Source organism: Lactuca saligna, chromosome 2 (genome assembly GCF_052625555.1).
Source record: "Lactuca saligna cultivar CGN05327 chromosome 2, ASM5262555v1, whole genome shotgun sequence".
Taxonomy (NCBI): domain Eukaryota; kingdom Viridiplantae; phylum Streptophyta; class Magnoliopsida; order Asterales; family Asteraceae; genus Lactuca; species Lactuca saligna.
Genome location: NC_136418.1, coordinates 160,273,656 through 160,294,220, shown reverse-complemented (window position 1 = coordinate 160,294,220; position 20,565 = coordinate 160,273,656). Strand labels below are relative to the sequence as shown.

At 34.6% G+C, this 20,565-nt stretch overlaps 1 protein-coding gene across 1 annotated transcript; it reads left to right on the top strand.

Moving 5' to 3' along the window:
• The first annotated feature begins 11,684 nt into the window (after positions 1–11,684).
• LOC145032417 (SIT4 phosphatase-associated family protein) lies at positions 11,685–19,093 on the top strand. The gene is made up of 17 exons (XM_078981222.1): positions 11,685–12,036; positions 13,516–13,619; positions 13,791–13,877; positions 13,957–14,032; positions 14,133–14,207; positions 15,363–15,416; positions 15,651–15,710; positions 15,821–15,937; positions 16,047–16,141; positions 16,219–16,424; positions 16,886–17,087; positions 17,179–17,332; positions 17,426–17,548; positions 17,614–17,696; positions 17,775–17,919; positions 18,014–18,043; positions 18,129–19,093. Exons 1-17 carry the CDS (start codon positions 11,998–12,000, stop codon positions 18,792–18,794), a joined length of 2,316 nt encoding a protein of 771 aa, XP_078837348.1. The 5' UTR covers positions 11,685–11,997; the 3' UTR covers positions 18,795–19,093.
• The last annotated feature ends 1,472 nt before the right edge of the window (positions 19,094–20,565 follow it).

Below are 20,565 nucleotides of genomic sequence, written 5' to 3'. Positions count from 1 at the left end.
GGTTTGGCTCCTTAAGAGGGGTTTCAGGTCCTTAAGCCTATTTTACTCGTTTTTACCCCGTTTTAAGCCGTTTTTGACATGGTTAAGGGTCGGGATGGCCCAAAAGACTATAAAAAGTTTAAGGAACTTTTGAGAGAGATTTCACATTCTTTGAGAGATTTCTCATACAAAGAGAGATTTGGGAGAGATTTCACATTCTTAGAGAGATTTCACATTCTTGGAGAGATTTCTCATACAAAGAGAGATTTGGGAGAGATTTCACATTCTTGGAGAGATTTTTCATACAAAGAGAGATTTGGGAGAGATTTCACATTCTTGGAGAGATCTGGGAGAGATTTCACATTCTTGGAGAGATTTGGGAGAGATTTCAAAATAGAGAGAGATAGAGTGAAAACGATTTAGAGAGGTTTCATGTGTGACAATTGTGAGTGTCCGGCTTCGCAATGCAAGGTCCGTAAACCCCGTTAAGCCATGTTTAAGGATCTTACACAGTTTCGATGAGTATGCAACATTGTTTTATCGGATTGATTTAGAGGAAGGCTTTAGATCCGGGATTTTCATTGTTGTTGCATCCATTTTGAGGTATAAAGTCGATATCTTGATCATCCCTTTGCTAGATATCTTCATTTGAAAGTTTATGGCCACTATTAGTTTATTTTGGGACCATTATTGGATTTGATCATGTTATGAAGCTATGACTTCAGATCTGGACATCTCATGGCCTCCATGGACTTAAAGTCGCCAACTTTATCAAGTCTTGGCCCTCCATGCTCCGAGTCCCTTAATAAGCTTTTTTCAGTGTTTTAGCCTCTTGATGTCATGTATGGATGTAAAGTTAGAAACTTTACGTGATATTTCAGTCCTAAGGGACCAGATCTATGGTTTGTAACACTAGATTCGCTTGGGGATTGGCTGAATGCTTTAAGACTAGGATAACTCAACGAGTTGCCTAGATAACTCGGCAAGTTGAATCGAGTTTTCCCATTTTCTGGATACTGTAAAAACTCGACGAGTTGTTCTAACAACTCGTCGAGTTGGTTCGGGTTTTTCTCATTTTTTTGAGTATCGAAGGAACTCGACGAGTCGATAGATGCACTCGACGAGTTGGGTCAACATGGACTGTTAACCTTAGCTATCGACCTTGACACTTGACTTGGCCATGGTTGACAAAGATTGACTTTCAAGGCATTTTGGGTATTTGGAGGTTTTGATAGAATAGTTTTATGGTGGTTGTAGGTTGTTGAGTCCGGAGTTGAGTCTTGGAGTTGGGATTTGATCTTACCGGTTCAGCACTACTTATGAGGTGAGTTCTCGTCACTATACTAACAGGGTCGAAGGCACCATGGCCGGCCCTTTGGATTGTATCCTGGTTATCGTATGATGCTAGGTGTAGTGATCAGTTACATCTGTATCCTAATATATATGATGATGCTATGATTGATGACCTATTAGGCCTATATGATTATTGTATGTGCTAGTTAGCATTTGATATTTTACCTTTTTAACCCTGGCTCCTAAAATCCTTTACAAATTAAGTTTAATACTTACCAAATATCCCCCCCCCCCCCCCCCCCCCCCCCCCGCGGCTTCTAAAATCTTTACAAAATAAATTACGAATATACTTTAACCCCCCAACTAAGACAACTTATGACATTTGGTTTCCCAAAACCAACACCTTGCTATATAATTATTGATTTTAGGGCTACTATACATTCATTAATTTATTTATTTATTTAATAAACAGGGTGTTATATATATATATATATATATATATATATATATATATATATATACATACATATTTATATATATCAGTGTTGTAGAAATCGGCCTTGACGGTCATAGGCGAAAAATATTTAAAAAAATTCAAAAATTTTATTTTTCAAATATCAAACCAAAATTTTAAATTTTCAAATTTTTAAGTTTTCAAATTTTAAAATATTATATTAAAATTTTCAAAATTAAAAAATTAAAAAATTTTAAATTTTCAAATACTTAATTTTATTAATAATTAATGGTCCCCGATTAATCTCCGCCTAGTCCGATTAATCGTTTATTATTAGTTAACTGCCGAACGATGTTTACAACTTTGGTGTGTGTATAATAATAATAAAAATAAAAATAATAATAATAATAATAATAATAATAATAATAAAATCGTTATTTGTTTTCTTCGGACTATTCGGTTTTTATTTTATAAACCAAATTCAATCCGAAACCAAAATAATAATTAGTTTTTGTTGAAAATCAATAAAAAAAATTTGAATATCCGAACCAAATAGCTATATCTAAATTGTTGAATTGAACAATTCAATTTTATTTAAATAACAAATAGCCTTAACCAGGCATAGGGGGTCATAAATCACGATGCCACCTCAAAATTACTTAGAAGGGCTTTTCACGTTGTGATATGAAGACGTGGTGCCCATACAACCTCTGTATATCTGAATTTTTAACCTTTGGATAACATTGCTGTAACAAAATAGAATCACATTACTATAAATCAATAAAAGTATATTACTATAAACACACTCTTAAACAAGCTTACAAAAATAACCTGAGCTATATGCTTATATGCTTACATTACATGTAAACAACCATGTTTTTGTGTGTTCCACATGAGTGATATCTCCATAACCTTCAAATATACACGAGGGACAAAAATGTCAATGAAGATTCACAATATGTTTGACTCTACATCAGTTTGATTTTTCTTCTCCAACTCCACCATTATCATTTGAAATCATTGCAATATAGTCCCGATATCTTTTCAACTGTTGATTGCTCTTGGAAGGGGATTATCTTCCTTAAATAACAAGAGCAATGATGGTAACGATGAATAACCATGGATAACTAGCTTCTAATTTCAAATACATGAGAACTAATCAAGTTTATGAGGAAAAAAACTGATCAAACTGCAAACGAACACAAATCTACCTATGATAAATAAAAGAGCTGACTTTAAATCTTCAATACCATCAGATGAAAAAAGATTAATACCGAAAACAACATCATAATAAAAAAACATAAAAGCCCAGCAACAAGAGCACACCGAGAACCATTATTTGATGCACAAACAGGTTTCATAAATAAACCCTAGAAATCGATTTCAGAAATTAACCCTATAATCGATTTTAGATAGACAAATAGGTTTCAGAGAGCTATTACCTGATGTTGTTGTCGACGAGTTTGAGGGGGTGGAGGGCGGTGCAAGCGACAGCTCTGGTGGAGGTGGAGGCGGTGACCGGACAGTGGTTAAAGCAATAGCGGAGGGTAGCAGGTCGTCGAAGATTGTTGGGAGGGAGAAAGAAGCCGCCTCGTGAAATAGAACAGGGAAGAGTGAATACGTTTTTGGGCAAAACCAGAAACACGCGTGCTTTATTTTTTTTCAGATACAACCTCAAGTCTGATAAATTAAGAGATTTTTTTTAATTTAAGAGACAAAAAATAAGAGGCTACCAAACACATCATATCTGAAATTTTAAGAGATTGCCTCTTAATTTTTCAATTAAGAGGTAAACAAACGATCCCTCACTTAAAAAATAATAACTTTTTAAGAATAATTATAAATGTAATTTTTTAAAGTGTGTTTGTTTTTATTTTTGTAGTTTTTATAATTGTTCAAGTGATACTCGCATTACTTATTGTAGTATCTTTATTTTGTCACGTGTTAAAAACAAGGTCGGAAATAATAATATTATTATCTAACTCAAGTCGACTGCAGCAACTTTATTTATGGTCTTAAATACAGGTGTACAATCTATTTTTTTATTCTACTCCAAGTCAACTTTGAGCTGCTCTCTTTGATTTACAATCGTAACTTTAATACAAGCCTTTTAATCGTATATACGAGAGACGGATAATCCAAAAAATTGAGTAAAATGTGTTAAATTCAACAGCTTGAAAGTTTGTTTCAAAATCCTCAAGCTATTTAATTATTACAGGGATTTATAAAAACAAATTATTAATTTAGTAATAATTGGCATTGGTGTTGGAGATATGATATGGGAGGAGGTGCTCAAAATGCCCAATTTTCGGTCATGGTTAAGCTAATTGCTAATATTCAAATTTGAGACTAAAGATTTTTGGGGGTGAAATTTGATTAATAATGTGGATTTTCCGGTGAATGATACACATGAGGTAATTGATGACATGATGTTACATCATGGCGTCGTTGAAACTAGATTGAATAAATTGGTGTCGATCAAAGTGAATATTTTTAGTTGGATAGTTATTTTTAATTAGGGACGAGCAGTGGAACCGAATACCCGCTTTCTAGACCGGAACCGTCAGTTCCGGAATTGGAACCGCCTTAAAAGGTTTCGATTCCAGTTTTCATTTTTACGGAACCGCTATTCACCAGAACCGATATATATATATATATATATATATATATATATATATATATATATATATATATATATATATATATATATATATATATATATATATATATATATATATATGTAAATTACTAAAATCGTCCCTGTGGTTTGGTTAAAACTGTATATTTGGTCCCTAACTTTTATTTTGCACTCGGATCGTCCCTGTGGTTTCATTTTGTTGCATTTTTTTGTCCCTGTGGTTTGGTCAAAATTGCATGTTTGGTCCCTAACTTTATGTATGTAAGGGACGAAAAACGCAACAAAATCAAACCACAATGACGAAAAATGCAACAAAATCAAACCACAGGGACGATCCGAGTGCAAAAGAAAAGTTAGGGACTAAACGTGCAATTTTAACCAAACCATAGGGACGATTTCAGTAGTTTACTCTCTCTCTCTCTCTCTCTATATATATATATATATAATTTGTTGGATAAATGTCACTGTAGCCCTATGAAGTTTCACCTTTTGGTTTAAATGGTCCCTTTGCGGGTTTTTTTTTTTTTTTTTTTTTGCATTTAAGGAGTATAAACTCAAGTTTTACCGAATTTTAAAGTCCTTTTTTAGAAATCCAAGGGGTCAACCGGTAAAAGTAATCCTAGTCAGGAGAGAGAAAAGTGACACGTCATTAACAATTTGCCAAGTAGATATTTCCATCGCCATGTCAATAAATGAGCTTTTACCTACTTAACCCTTATTTAAATGACATATTGACTCGTTTGTTTCTTCTTCCCCTTTCTTCTTCTTTAACTGCTTCTCTCCAAATCGGTGCTATGGCGGTGTTTATGAAGGTCGATCTTCATTTTGCTGGGTTTTTTACTAGGTACCCTACAATAAGTTACTCAGATGGAGCGGAGCAACGTTTTGGGATGTTGATTTTGCAGGAATGGACTTGAAGGAATTTCTTTTGTTTATTCAAAGATTCGCAAACGAGGAATGTGTGAATGTGTACTTTTGCATGCCCGATTTACAATTTCCTGATAGATTGAGGATAATAGCCATCGAGAAAGACTACCGGGAGTTTCTTCAAGTAGGGTACGACAGTGGATATGTAATCCAAGTGTACATGGATCATCTTGGTGTCGATGTTCATCAATGGATAGTGGATGACGAAGCAGAAGTATGCAGTCCTGAAGACAAGCAGTCGGGTGTAGGGGGAAATAATGAGGAGTTTCATAGCATGGGAGATTTTCAGAACGACATTGACGACTTGCAAGGTAATGTTCATGATGACCAAGTACATGTTGATTCCACTTCTATGAATAAAACCATAAATGATGTTTTTTTGAGCAAGTTATGCCCCAAGGTGCAGTCAATCCCATCAAGTCCTCCTCATGAGGACGATTACTTTGGTATAGACCACAATGAAAGAAATGTTGATGAAGTAACAGCTTATAATGCCAATGTTAACTGGAAAAAACAAAAACCTGTCCTGGGTATGAGATTTGAAAGTCCAAAACAGTCAAAACATATGTTATGTAATTATGTTGTTGCTAATGGCTATCAGTTGTGCTACAAGAAAAATGATAGTAGGAGACCTTTAGTGAAATGTTGTTCTGGATAGTGTAAGTTTAGACTTTGGGCCTCATGGATGAGTGAAGAACAATCTTTCCAGATTAAGTAACTAATAGATGAGCACAATTGTGTAAGAAATTTCAAATTGGGATCTATTGTTAACTATGCTTGGATTGGTAGCCACTTTTTAACTGAGTTCTTAAATAAGAAAAAAATGAGTGTTAGGATGCTTAAAGAAGGGGTGAAACAAACTTTTGGAATAGATGTGAGTATGGGACAGTGTAGGAGAGCAAAGAAACATGCAATTGAGTTAATTGAAGGCACACTTGTTGAGTATTATTCAAAGCTTTGGTCTTATGGTGAAGAGATAAGAAGATCAAACTCTGGATCAACTGTGAAGATTGGTGTCAATAGTATGCCTGATGGGAAGACTTATTTTAGTAACTTTTACGTATGTTTTGAAGCACTAAAGCAAGGATGGAGAGGTAGTTGCAGAAGAGTAATAAATCTGGATGGGTGTTTCTTGAAAGGCTTATGTACTGGAGAGTTAATATGTGCAGTTGGAAGGGATGCTAATAATCATACATTCCCAATTTCTTGGGCAGTTGTTTGTGTAGAAAACAAAGAGAATTGGAAATGGTTTTTGGAGAATTTAAGGGATGATCTTGGAATGGAAAATGGTTTTGGTATTAATTTGATGTCGGATCAACATAAGGTATGTTTAGTACCATATTGAAACATTTTAATCTAAATGTAGTTGTTTGTTTTAATAATTTCCCTTTATGGTGTAGGGTTTGTTGGAGGTTGTGAAAGACATTTTGCCTAATGCAGAACATAGGCAGTGTGCAAGGCATATTGTAGCCAACTTTCGGAAAAGATTCACTGGAGCACATTATGAGCGGTTGTTTTGGAGAGCATGCAAAGCATCTACTGAGCCTTTGTTTAATGCAGTAATGAAAGAAATCCAACTCCTAAACCCTGCAACCTTTGAATATCTTATGGAGAAAAACCCTAAATCATGGTGCATAGCTTTCTTTCAGGAAGGTAGGATGTGTGATGCAGTAGAAAATGGATTGTCAGAAAGTTTTAACAATGTCATAAGAGATGCAAGGAAAAAACCAATTATCACAATGTTAGAGGAAATTAGATTGTATGTGATGGAAAGGCAGTTTAATTTGAGCAGCGAAGGAGGTTCATGGCCTGATTTTAAACTGTGTCCAGCAATTACAACCTTACTTAATCAATTGAAAAAAACTCAAAGGTAAATGTAATGTAATGTGTTTACTTTGGTTAATATAAACATTCACTAACTTCCAACCAATGTTTGTAGATATAGGCAGGTTCTACCAACTGGCTTAAACTAGTTCGAGACAAGAAACTTGGCTGAGGCTTACGTGGTGGATTTAGACAAGAAGACATGCTCCTGTAGAGTGTGGCAACTAAATGGCTATGGTTGTGTGCATTCAGTTGCAACCATTGCATTTCTTAATAGGGATGTTGGAAGTTATGTGGATACAATGTACTTTGGATTAGTGTACAAGAACACGTACAAATATCCAATGCATGGGATGAATGGAAGCAATATGTGGCCATGTACTGACTACAATCCACCATTACCACCTTTAAGGAGAAAAATGTCAGGCAGACCCAAAGTGAATAGAAGAAAGGACCCAAGTGAAAATACTACAAGGCACACAGTCTCAAAGGTTGGGAATTTTTTTTTATGCAGTGTGTGTAAAGAGGTTGGACATAACAAAGCTACATGTCCTAAAGTTGACAAGCCCAAAAAACTTAAGGTAATCAGGAGAAAGAAAGAAAAAGGAGGTGAAGGAGGCAGTGGAACAAACATAAACATTGGTGATAATGGAGGTGAAGGAGGTAGTGGAACAAAAACAAATGGAGGTGGTAATGGAGGTGAAGGAGGTAATGGAACAAAAACAAATGGAGGTGGTAATGGAGGTGAAGGAGGTGGTAATGGAGGTCAAGGAGGCAATGGAAAACAACCAAAAGCAAAAGAGACTACACGGAAAATGAAATATTCTGAAAGAATTATAAAAAAGAAATTAGCAAAAAGGGTTGAAGGAAAAAATGGAGAAGGCAATACAAGTGGTAAGCCACTAAATATAGATTAAGGATAATGTGTTTATTTTCTGTTGAATTAGCTGGATGATGTTGGATTTCTAGAAGGATGTGTGTATGGATGTTTGTTGCATGTTATTTTACAATTGTTTGTGTCTGTTAATGTTATTTGACATACGGATTTATATGGATGATGTTGGTTGCACGTTATTTGAATGGGTTTTAATTAGTATATGTGGATGTTTGTATAGATGATGTTTGTTGCATGTTATTTGAATGGGTTTGAATTAGTATATATGGATGTTTGTATGGATTTATATATGGATGTTTGTATGAATTAGTAACTTGTCTGGTATTACCAAATTTGTTTGTATGGATGTTTACCAAATTTTTTTGTATGGATGTTTACAAATGTTATGGTTATGCAACCAAATTTGTTTGTATGGATGTTTACGAGTGTTATGGTTATGAAACGAATGTGCATGGATATATTTTCAACTTAATGTATTATTATACATCTATGTGGTCCCTATAGTGGTCCACTGCAGTAATTTTAAATCAAAAAACCGAGCAGGCAAATTTGTTATAATAATACTGTTGGGTACCCTAATACTATTACAACATTGAGCAATTTCATTAATTTCCAAGAATACCCTTATTACAAAGCATCAGGAAACCATTACCAAACCATTACAACTTGTACACAATGATGACAAAGAAAATAGTCCAACTAAGAAATACACAAATTTTCATCTTCCTAAGATCGGACTTAAGCTTCTTATTCGACCTAAGCAAACTTGCAATCATGATAGCCTCTCCACTTGTGCTATCAACTTCATCAACCCAACAAATAAACCCTTTTCGTGGATCCTGAAATTAGAAATTGAGTAAGAAACAAATTGTGCAGAAAACCCTTTTATAATCTAGGGCTAAAGTTTAGGAATAGATACAAACATTATTTACCTTTTTGGGGCAAGCATAAAAGGGGCATCCTGGGTTGCTACTTGTGGTTGAGGTTCGTATTATAGCCTCATACCCACAACAACATTCCATTAATTTCATGGTTCGTTCCATCTTCATACCTCAGATTTCCAGCAAAAGAAGAGCCAAGCAAAAAACAATGATAAAATGGTAAGGGTCCCAAATGGTAACGGATCTATCTATGTGATTGGTATATATATGGGAGACTTCAATTTGAAAAGATGAAAATACCCCTAAGGTCCTCATTAACTAATGTCATGATTTCCATTATAATATTCATGGATTACATATTCAGTTATACAAAATGCCTGCTAACACAGGACTTCATCATCAACTACCAAACAATTACACCAAAAACGATTTCAGGAGTTACACAACGATCCACATTAACCCTAATAGACTACATTGCACATAAACACATAAAACATAGATAATCTAATGACATCAAAACAAACACCACCGAACTCACTATCAGATTAGGGCGTGTATTTTCTCAATCATCAAACTGATCGTCACCATCACAAGTGCCACCACCACAACAGTCATAGCGTGCATCTTCTTCTCGTTACGGTCTAATCGCCGCTGCATAGCAACCATTTCCACCCTCGATATCACAAAATCACAACCTATTTCCTCCTTAATGCGATTCACCTCGACTTGTGTTTCCGCCATTCTCTCCCCACAATCATAGAAAATTGTGTGTATGTCGCTGAAGTTCATCCGGTCTCGAGAATTTAAGGAAATCAAATATGGGGACGGTGGTGGGGTAGCCATCTCGTGAATCTCGTGAAAGTGATTGTGTCGTTCTTTATCGGTAGATGTTTACCCGAAAATGGGTATATTGTTTTAGGGTTTGACTAAATAAACCATCCCTTTTATATATCTTGGGTCCACAGTGACCCTTAGTACCCAAGCAAGTGAGTTAACCTAACTCGATGACGTGTACTACTAGTTGACTCAGAGTCAACACATTACATTACGTGGACAATGGTTTGGGTTTGAAACCTGTTAAAACAGGTAAAGGGATCTTTTTATCCGGTAAAACTTGAGTTTATACCCCTTAAATGAAAAAAAAAAAAAAAAACGAAAGGGACCATTTAAACCAAAAGGTGAAACTTCATAGGGTTACAGTAACATTTACCCTAATTTGTTTTGAACCTTTAAATGTCCGCATATAACTTTCATTTTGAAATTAAACTATCCATTTTTAAAATGAATTTATAGATAATAGACATAAGTAACTATTATATTCAAGTTAAATTCTAACTCATATAATGTTTTACAAATTCAACAAATTTAACGAACTAGGTACCCGCTAGTGGAATCACTACCTATCGGTTTCAGTTTCGGTTCCAACATTTTAAACCGTTGGTCTCGATTCCGGTTCCAATTCCAGATAATTAAGACGGGTACCCGCCTGCACTCATCCCTATTCTTAATAATCTTCATACTAAAGATTACTTAATTTTTAGAGATATTGATGTTCTTAGTTCCCTTTGTCCTATTTGCATGAATAAGTGGAGAGTGTTAATCATTTTTTTTAGTATACGCTAGCAAAAGGCTTGATTCAGAAACTCAATATGTGGTGTGATATTGATATGTCTAAATTAAATTCAGTCGAGTAGATGTTTTTGTTCTTGGATGCTATTCATTTAAGTATGAATATGAAAGATATCTCGGAAGCTATTATCTACACGAACTGGTGATTCATATGAAACTTCATAAATAAATATGTGTTTGACCAATCGAGACCTAGACAAAATATGTTATTCGAAGATATTGGTATTTTTTCTTTTAATCGGATAGTGCATCAGAAACATAAATCACTATTCCATGGAATTTATGGATTCAAACCCCCATTTTGAACTTTATGATGTAATGGTTCTTTTTCGCCTTTAGCTTTTTTTTTTTTTTTTTTTTTTTTTTTTTTTTTTTTTGCTTTTTATAAAAGTTTAGCCATTCAAAAAAAAAAATAATAATAAATATTTTTAATTGTATTTAATTTCTTTCTTATTTTAAAACTTAATTAACCAATTTGACTTGTAATTTTTTCTTATTCAACTCTTTGGTTATTTAATATAGTGATTTTTTAATATATGTTATTGATATTAATTATAAAAAATATTACCATGATTAAATGTGAAATATATTTATTATGGAGTTTATTAATTCATTTCATATTTAATGATGATAATATTTCTTATAAGTAATGTATTTCATATTTAATTATGAATGTATTTATCATTAATTAATGTTTCTTATATATATTCTTAGACTAACAAATTTTAGAAAGTTTTAACATTTATTTATTTTTGGGTTAATTTCAAACTACAACAAAAGTTTCGTTCCTTATTTAGAAATTTAATTTAGATAAAAAACTTTTAACCTAAATTCTATGTGAAATAGTTTTCTAAAAGTTTTTAGTTTTTAAAATTTTTTTTTTATGTTATTTTACATATTTAAAAATGTATAATTATTCTTGTCTTGTTATTTTTATAGAAATAAAAACTACAACTTTCTGTTTTTTAGTTTCTAACTAATAGTTAGTTTTCTAAAAGAAAACATTTAATTTATTAATTATTTGTTTTTTTGTGCTAATAGAGCTTAAGATTTAGGTAATCGTTATATCTAAAATGTCATTATCGTTTGCAAATGAATCTATATGTGAATCTAAGAACACTCTATCCGTTTTTTTTAGATGAAAAATCCGGACCTCATTTTAGCATTTTAGAGGTCCAGACCCGGGCCTTTGCCCCTTGTCACCACACCACACAGCTTTCGTCTTTCTCTTAGCTGCGATTTTGAGAAAATTTTGGAGCTCCTCTCTCCTCTCCCTGTCTCTCAAATCTGTCAATTTTTACTGCCTTCTGATTTTCTCTCTTTCTCTCCCCTCTCCCTCTCTCTCTGCAATATCCAAAACATAGGGTTTTTGTTGGATTTGTTCCCAAAGTTTTTGACGCGCAACCGTCAATCTGGGACTCATCTTCATACGTTCTATCTCCTAGGGTTTGTAGATCCAAGCGAGTTATAATTCATCATGTTTTGGAAACTTACAGCTCTATCTGCTTCTTCACCTGTAAGTTACGATGGAATATATATCTTTTTGTTGAATTCATGTGTAATGAAATTGTTTATGACTAGTATTGAGTGATTTGCATGTTTTTTCGTTATAATCTGATTTTGTTCTGATGCTGTATGGATCTCGATATGGTATTAATTTGCTATATTATTCATGTACGCTATTGGCATCATTACAGCGTAAACGTGACGGTGTTTGGCTCATTCAGACCTCAGCTTGATTCATATGATTAAGCAATTAAGTGCGTACTTGATTATGGATAACTTGTATTTGAAACTTATTTAGTTTTGGATACTGAGGTTCAATTACGATTTGGTATGCTAATTTAGCCGTAGGAAGCCATTTGTAATGGAAGCTGGGAGAACATATGGGTTTAAGTTAACATGAGTGGCCTTGCAGTTCAGCATGGATAGTACTGAGGTGATGTAATGAGCAAAAAGAACATAAATTTGTTGTTACATCTTCCAATTGCATTGGTTCCATAGTCAAGCTACCCCAACCCCATCTACCATAGTTACAGAACTGAATTCTTTAACCTGTCTTGTGAATGATTTCTAAGATGCATCAGAAACATCAGGAGTCAGGACACAAAACATAAAGTTGTGAGAGGACATCTCGCATCATTAAGGTAGAACATAAGTGTATAAAAAGTCATTCCCACCTAAACCAAGTGATTGAGCATAGGAAAATGATGCAACAAATCCCATCTCATGGGATTCAATAACATTGTCTATAGCACTCAGGAATGACTTCATTTTCAGATTGATCGAGAGGTTACTTGATGACACAAAAGACTATTGGAAGTTAATATTTCGACCATGAATCTTCCCCTAAAAGTTACATGCTTCATAGTAAATAGATTTTCGGTTGATAAGTCAGGCTTTAAATAACAAGGGGGTACTTGTTCACTTGGTCTGAGCCTTTGAGGGACAAGAGCGTCATTAGTGGAAGTTAGAATTTTTTTTTGTAGATGGATATGAGTACCAATAATCGGATCATATGTTACAGAAGGGGATTAACAGGAGAAAGGAAGTGATATCAGTTAATCAATTGAGAGGATTTACAAGATATCAGATTATAATATGGGTGTGGTTATATAAGTTTCTTTCTGGTTGGCTCAATACCTAATTTTGTAAAAATCAGGCTGATGCTTTCTCTCTTCATATGAATTTTCTCTGTTTGACCTGCGGCTTTTTTTTTTTTTTTTTTTTTTTTTTACAATCTTTCCTGTGCAATCATGCTTAATTGCAGAAAATTACTATAGAATTTATCACCTTCAACACTCTTTCCTTCTATGTGGATTATTTTCTCTTTTCATAGGTGTGTTCATATTATATGATAGCAGTAGCACATCATATTGTTCTATCAGTCGTATGTGTTCACTTTAGGATGGTCTTTATCTTAATGGTAATCTAAGATTCCACAAAGCATAAACTGTTTACTTTTTCCTAACAGTTGGTTTGTCATGTGGTTTAGGTTGAGTCAGTCTTGGACAAAGAAAATTTCACATTGGAAGAGCTCTTGGATGAAGAAGATATTATTCAAGAATGCAAAGCATTGAATAGCCGTCTCATTAATTTGTAATAACACTTTACTAGTAATTTAAACTCATTGATTTACCACTATTATCTACATACACTTTACTTCCACCACTCAAGAAATCATAATGTCTCCACAATATTAAACTAATAATTACAGTAATAGGATTCTACTATTTGCATTACTTAAAAGAGTACTTTTCTTTTTTCCAGCTTGCGAGACAGAGCCCAGGTTGAACAACTATTGCAGTATATCATAGTTGAGTCTCAAGAGGATGCTGATAGCAAACGTACATTCAAGTAGGTCCTTTATTACTAAATCATTTGGAATAAAGTTTATGTATATCTACACTCTACTAATATCTCTTCTATCCTTCAGGTTTCCGTTCATTGCTTGTGAGATATTCACATGTGAGATTGATGTAATCTTCAAAGCGTTAGTTGAGGACGAGGAGGTGTGCTATTAATTCTATGATTACTTAACATTCATGACTTTATAAAATATACATCTAAGTTTTAGTTTCACAACCCCTTCTTCCTATTCCATAATTGCAGCTAATGAATTTACTTTTCTCCTTCTTGGAGCCAACACGTCCACATAGTGCCTTGCTGGCTGGGTACTTCAGTAAGGTATACTCCTAAATACTACAATCTCCTTGCCTTGATTGCCATTACATTATCTCTCATAATTTGGTTGGAGGGATGGAGAGAAACAGGTGACATAACTATCAATATGGTATTATTGGTATATCATTTCCTTCAACCTGAAGTGAATTCATCTTTGTGTGTTTTTTTTTTTTTTTTCTTTTTCTCATTAAGTCCTGTATGGATAAAGTGGCTGAATGGTTGTTGATGTCTGTCTGGATGAGTCTTTTATACGTAAAGACTGTTTTTTGGGCTAATGGAACTATCCGAATCTGAATAAACGACCATTTTACTCTTCTGTATAGAAATGATAGCACATAACAAATGACTATGTGTTTGATTACAGTTTATTTTCTAAAATTAATAATACCAGCATATTTAATATTAAATCACAATATGATCAGTAACGTAAATTGAACATGGTATCCGCTCCACAGGGGACAAAGTAAAGGTTTGCGTGTGCATGGTTTGGCCACAATTTGTAATTTTAAAAAAGGATCGATTCTGTAAAAAGATACACAAGGACCTTTTCTTTAAATTACGGGAACAATTTTTGTTATTTATTTTCTACACAGGGGCCAAAGTTGCCAACGTATGAAAATCTTAAACATAGCGGCTGTTTCTGTAAAAAAGCCTCACAGGGACCTCTTCTGTAAGTTACAAAATTGTAGGGACTAAGTGTGCCAATATCCAAAATATTTGTTGCAAAACTCTTAAAAGTGGAAAAATATACTGTTCATAAGCACTTTCTAGTTAATATATGGTATAATATCAGTAATGATTTAAACCAAACATAATAGTTAAGAACTGTTTTGATTGTGGATAAATTTCAACTATATCAAGTGTGTTGAGCTAAGGAGGTTTTGCATTAGTTTTGATCTTAAAAAGTTATTAGACTTCAGTTTTTTAAATATGATTATAAGAAATATATTGTTAAAATAGTATTCTTGAATTTGGAAGTCGTAAACTCTTGTAACTATGGATACACATGTTGATGCCTTTTTTAACCCTTATTTGATTCGTTTTACTTTGAACCAAGTGTTTTAAGGTTTACTTCTTTGACTTGGTAAAAATAATATACATAAATTGATTTTACTTTGAACTAAGCAAATTACTTAGATTTTTATCTGCTTCTTGTAGGTTGTGATATGTCTCATGGTACGCAAAACGGTTCCACTTATGAATTATGTTCAAGTGAGTAAATACATTGTTTACATGCTTCTTACTTTTACAATCCTATTGTGTGTGTGTGTGTGTGTGTGTATATATATATATATATATATATATATATATATATATATATATATATATATTCAAAGAGAAAAGTCTATAGCAACCAATAGAAGTTAGCAGTATGTTTGCTTTTTGCAAAGTAAACATGCAAGTTAATGGACATATGATTGAGGTTTGAATTTTCAAATGCTACAGGCCCATCAGTATGTTTTCCAGCAGCTAGTTGATTTAATAGGAATTACATCAATAAAGGAGGTTAGTAAATTTCTTATTTAGCTTGCAGAAAGGCTAGTTGTTGACCATATGCTTAAAAATGACACATGTGATTGACTTTGACCTTTATGATCACACACACACACACACAGGTGTTGGTGAGACTTGTTGGAGGTGATGATCATATGTATCCCAATTATGCAGAAGTTATGCAATGGTTAGCAGACAGCAATCTGTTAGAAATGATCGTGGATAAACTGAATCCATCTGTAAGTAGAGCAGAGTTTCATTTTTGATGTATAAACATATATCTGATCATGAGAGACAGCTGTTGTTAAATTTATTGTATATAATTTTGTGCTCATATGTTACTGACAGGCTCCTCCTGAAGTACATGCTAATGCAGCCGAAACTTTATGTGCTATAACCCGAACTGCTCCATCTCCACTTGCCTCTAGGCTTTCAAGCTCAAGGTTCATTCACTGCTTAATTAGTATTACTCCCTCAAATACATTATCTTAATATATTGTTTGATATTTTTTTTTTTCAGTTACGTTACAAGGATATTTGGTCACGCATTGGAAGACTCACACTCAAAATCAGGACTTGTCCACTCATTATCTGTGTGCATATCCTTATTAGATCCTAAAAAATCAGCCCCTTCATCTATATTCAATTCTTTTCGAGGTCAACACATGTATGAATCACCCGTACAAGTCAACCAGGAGACTGTAGGTGCAATGCTGCCAAAACTTGGTGAGTTTCATCCATCTCTTGTGCATGTGATGGGTATTTAGTAGGGATGAGCAAATGGACCGGGGAACCGGCCGGAACCGGTACCGGAACCGGAACCGGCACCGGAACCGGAACCCGATGGAACCGGTCGGGCCGGGACCGGGACGTTATTTTTGTAGATTTTTGGAACCGGGAACCGGTAGGAACCGGAACCGATATAACCGGAACCGGTAGAACCGGCAAAAACCGGTAGAACCGGCAAAAACCGGAACCGTATGATGCTATTTTTCAAGGACCGGTTCCAACATTTGAAGACACGACAAGAACCGGTAGGAACCGAGAACCGGTAGAACCGGACCGATAGAACCGCCGGGCCGGTTCGGTTCTTGATTTTGGCCGAAGCCGGTTCCCGGTTCCGGTCCGGTTCGGTACTTTTGCTCATCCCTAGTATTTAGTTTTTTTAATCATGTCTGATATTTCAGGTGACTTGTTGATGTTATTGAATGTGTCGCTGGATGATAAAATTTTAGCAACTTCATATGGGCAATTGAAGCCTCCTCTAGGCAAGCATCGTTTAAAGATTGTGGAATTCATAGCAGTTTTACTGAAAACCGGAAATCAAACTGCAGAAAAGGAATTAATTGCATCTGGAACTATTCAAAGAGTTCTTGATCTTTTCTTTGAGTAAGAACTAAGAATATGATGATTGATTTATGAATGAGTTGAGTTTGGTGTTGGTAGGATCTGAAGGGTTTGAGTTTATAATTATATGTAGGTACCCATTTAATAATGCTTTACATCATCATGTTGAAAGCATAATATATTCCTGTTTAGAAAGTAGAAATGACACCATGATGGATCATCTATTTCAAGACTGTTCTCTGATAACAAAGATCCAACAAGCAGATAATTATCCCACCCTTAATCAGGTAACTAACAAAGTGTCTATGAATGTAGATATTTTCAATTCCTTTCAAGTGTATATGTAATACTCAGTGTTGTGTTGGGTGTTGGGTATGCAGCCAACGTTGGTGGCTTTGGGAAGAAATCCACCTCGAGTTGGAAACCTGGGACACGTGACACGTATTGCCAATAAAATCATCCAGCTGGCAAACAGTGATAGCCGTATCCAGACACACATTAAGGTAAGCTTTCATTCATAGAATCTTTAAGATAAAGAATTAATTTGATGTACCAATTTGTGATGTAGGAAAGTAGTGAATGGAGCGAATGGCAGACTACAGTTCTACAGGAACGTAACATGGTTGAAAATGTGTACCGATGGGCTTGCGGGTATGTTTTTTTTTAATCTAATTTTAATTTGTTATTTATTTATATAAATAAATAAATGTGTGTGTGTTGCAATGATAGGCGGCCATCTGCACTGCAAGAGAGAAGTAGGGATAGCGATGAAGATGAGATTCATGACAGAGACTATGATGTTGCTGCTTTAGCAAATAATCTAAGTCAAGCATTTCGATACAACATATACGACGACAATGAAGAAACTCAAGAGGTATGCTCAAATTTTAGCCTAAATGTAAAATGTTGTCTTTAGTTACATAAATAAAATTTCATTCCCATATATCTTTTTTTATGTTTAATTTCAGGGTCACGGAACTCTTAATCGAGACGACGAGGTAATAAAGAAATAATAATAATACCTGATTTAATTTATTGATTTTGGAAAATATAAAGAATATTTATTAATATAATAAATTGCAGGATGGTTACTTTGATGATGAATCAGCTGAAGTTGTGATATCATCGTTGAGGTTAGGTGATGAAGAAGGCAGTCTGTTTACGAATTCAAATTGGTTTGCTTTTGAAGAGGAGAGAATGAGAATGGGGGAGGGGGAGGCTACCTCACATTCTGAAGCAATGGATGAGATCAATTTGAATGGAAGTGGCACATCTAACAGCAGTGATGATGAAGTGATGGTTGATAAAAAAAATCCGTTTATTGAAGAGGAGAATGTAATAAACGGAGATTTGAATGATAAGGAGAAGGGGGAGGAGGAGGATCTGTTTGCAGATAGGCCGATGCCAGAATGGGGATCAGGAGGAGGAGGAGGAGGAGGGGTGAATCCGTTTCTGGATTACGAAAATACATCCTCTGTAGCAAAAGCAAATGCAAATGCAAATGGGTCAAATGAAAAGGGTGGTGGTTTGTTTGAAGAAGATGTGGAGTTTGTAGGGGTAGAATTGGAATTAGAAGGGAGTGAAAAGGCCATGGATGGGGCTCTTAAGGAGGGGATTGTTGGGGAAGCAGGGCCTTTGAAAAAGCAGGAGGTGATTCCTGAAAAAGAGGAAAACGAGTTGAAGAAGGATTTTAATGATTCAAACTACTGGAGGGTTGACCCCGACCCCAAGCTTGATGTTTCTGAGTGATCCATTCCAGGATTCTTCACCAAACCAACACAACAACAACAACAAGACATGAATGGATGTACAGAGTAGAGTATAATTTTGTTTCAGAGTTGAGTGTTTTACTTTTATCTATTTCTTTATTATTATTGTTATCATTTAGGTTTTTGTTTTATGTATAATGTCTCACGGATGTTTTATTATCAGATTTTGTCAAGGGGAGGGTTTCTCTTTCTCCCTCATTTTTTGTCCCATAACATTTCATACTTATAAGGTGAGTCCATTCTGTTGTTTGAAGTAAAAAAAAAACAGTTTATGTTGAATCAAGTGTAATATGTAGAGATTTCAAGTGTGGATCTGGATTTTGAATGGCATTAGACATTGTTTGATGCCTTTATTTGTATATCCGCAAATGCTTAACACAAACACACCATTGTTTGTTGTTGGTGTTCTGCATCCAGCCATTCTGTTTTTGGACATGATTTGGTCTTGGATTGATTCAACTAATTACAACTATGTAAATAATGATTCAAAACCAAAGTATTATGGGTGATAATTGTAGACCTCAGGTGGAGAGGACTAGTGACCCTACCTACTCCTCTGATAACTGATGTTATACTACCAAACCAAACATTAATTTTTCGTAACGTAAACCCAACTAGTTTTGACACCAGAATGACTACTAACATTTGCTTATTTATTGCCATCGGATCTATTTGCATTATATAACGAGCTTCTTTTTATTTGGTTGATGGATATGATGTCATGTCGGTGTATGTTGTATGTTGGTTTACATATAAACGTGGGATTTTCATTTCCCACCCAAAACCAATTGCAGTCTGCCACAAATCCTTGTTTATTGTGTATTTAGTTGTGCTTGTGAGCTGCTATTATGAATTGTGAGCTGTGAACAACCCCACATAATCACTTGCCTGCATGTGTATGCACGTGCCATTTCAATCAAACATATATGTACTCCCCAACAAATACCCACAATCCTAACCCTAAAATAATTCAACACCTACACTTCTCTCAGCTGGCATTGGTTTGGAATTTTACGCTTCAATAATAATAATAATAATCAAAAAACTTATTACTTTGTCTGTCTTGGTTATTACATTCCATAGTAAATGTTTCATTTTTTTTTCCCACACTTTAATTACATTTTCATTTCTTGTTTTCATTTTGCACAACTGTTATTAGGGTATATACAACGTTAACATGGAGATTCATTGTGATGAACCTGGCCATTTTGGGTGGATCTCGGCCATATAAATCTTTAAAAGGGAAGTGTTTAAATGAATAGTGACAAGGTGTATTATACCAAAACTCCACCATGGAAGCCATTTCACCCATGTTTTTGGTATTTCGTGGGTAAAACAACACAATTAGGTCTCAAGACTGATTCGTTAACCACTTTTGATTGTCCATACTTCTCTTTAAAATTGCTACTTTGAAGGCTACAAAATACCCTAAAAAAATTTCTCATACAAACCTTGTCTCAATCGGATCTTATTGAGATTCGAACCATGCAAACAGACTACCGATGATGTAGAATGTTGGTGATTTGTATCACTAATATTATTTAAGTGTAATGAGATTAATTTGTTGATCAATGTGGCACTGATAGATATTAAACAAGTTAGGGTGGTGCGGAGTGCACATTTGTTTAAGTTTGTCTTGGTTGAAAGTACACTGTTATTTAGGGCAAAGCCCATGAACCGAATGGGGTTCGGGGGCAAAGCCCCTGGTTGGGGTCGAGAAACAGACTTGTATTACAAACTTAACCATAGAG

Bases quoted from the DNA above. Each gene is read 5' to 3' on its own strand.
- LOC145032417 (XM_078981222.1), top strand. From the start codon at position 11,998: ATGTTTTGGAAACTTACAGCTCTATCTGCTTCTTCACCT. The intron at 13,620-13,790 runs GTAATAACACTT...TCTTTTTTCCAG, and splicing joins AATAGCCGTCTCATTAATTT to CTTGCGAGACAGAGCCCAGG. The intron at 17,333-17,425 runs GTAACTAACAAA...TTGGGTATGCAG, and splicing joins ATTATCCCACCCTTAATCAG to CCAACGTTGGTGGCTTTGGG.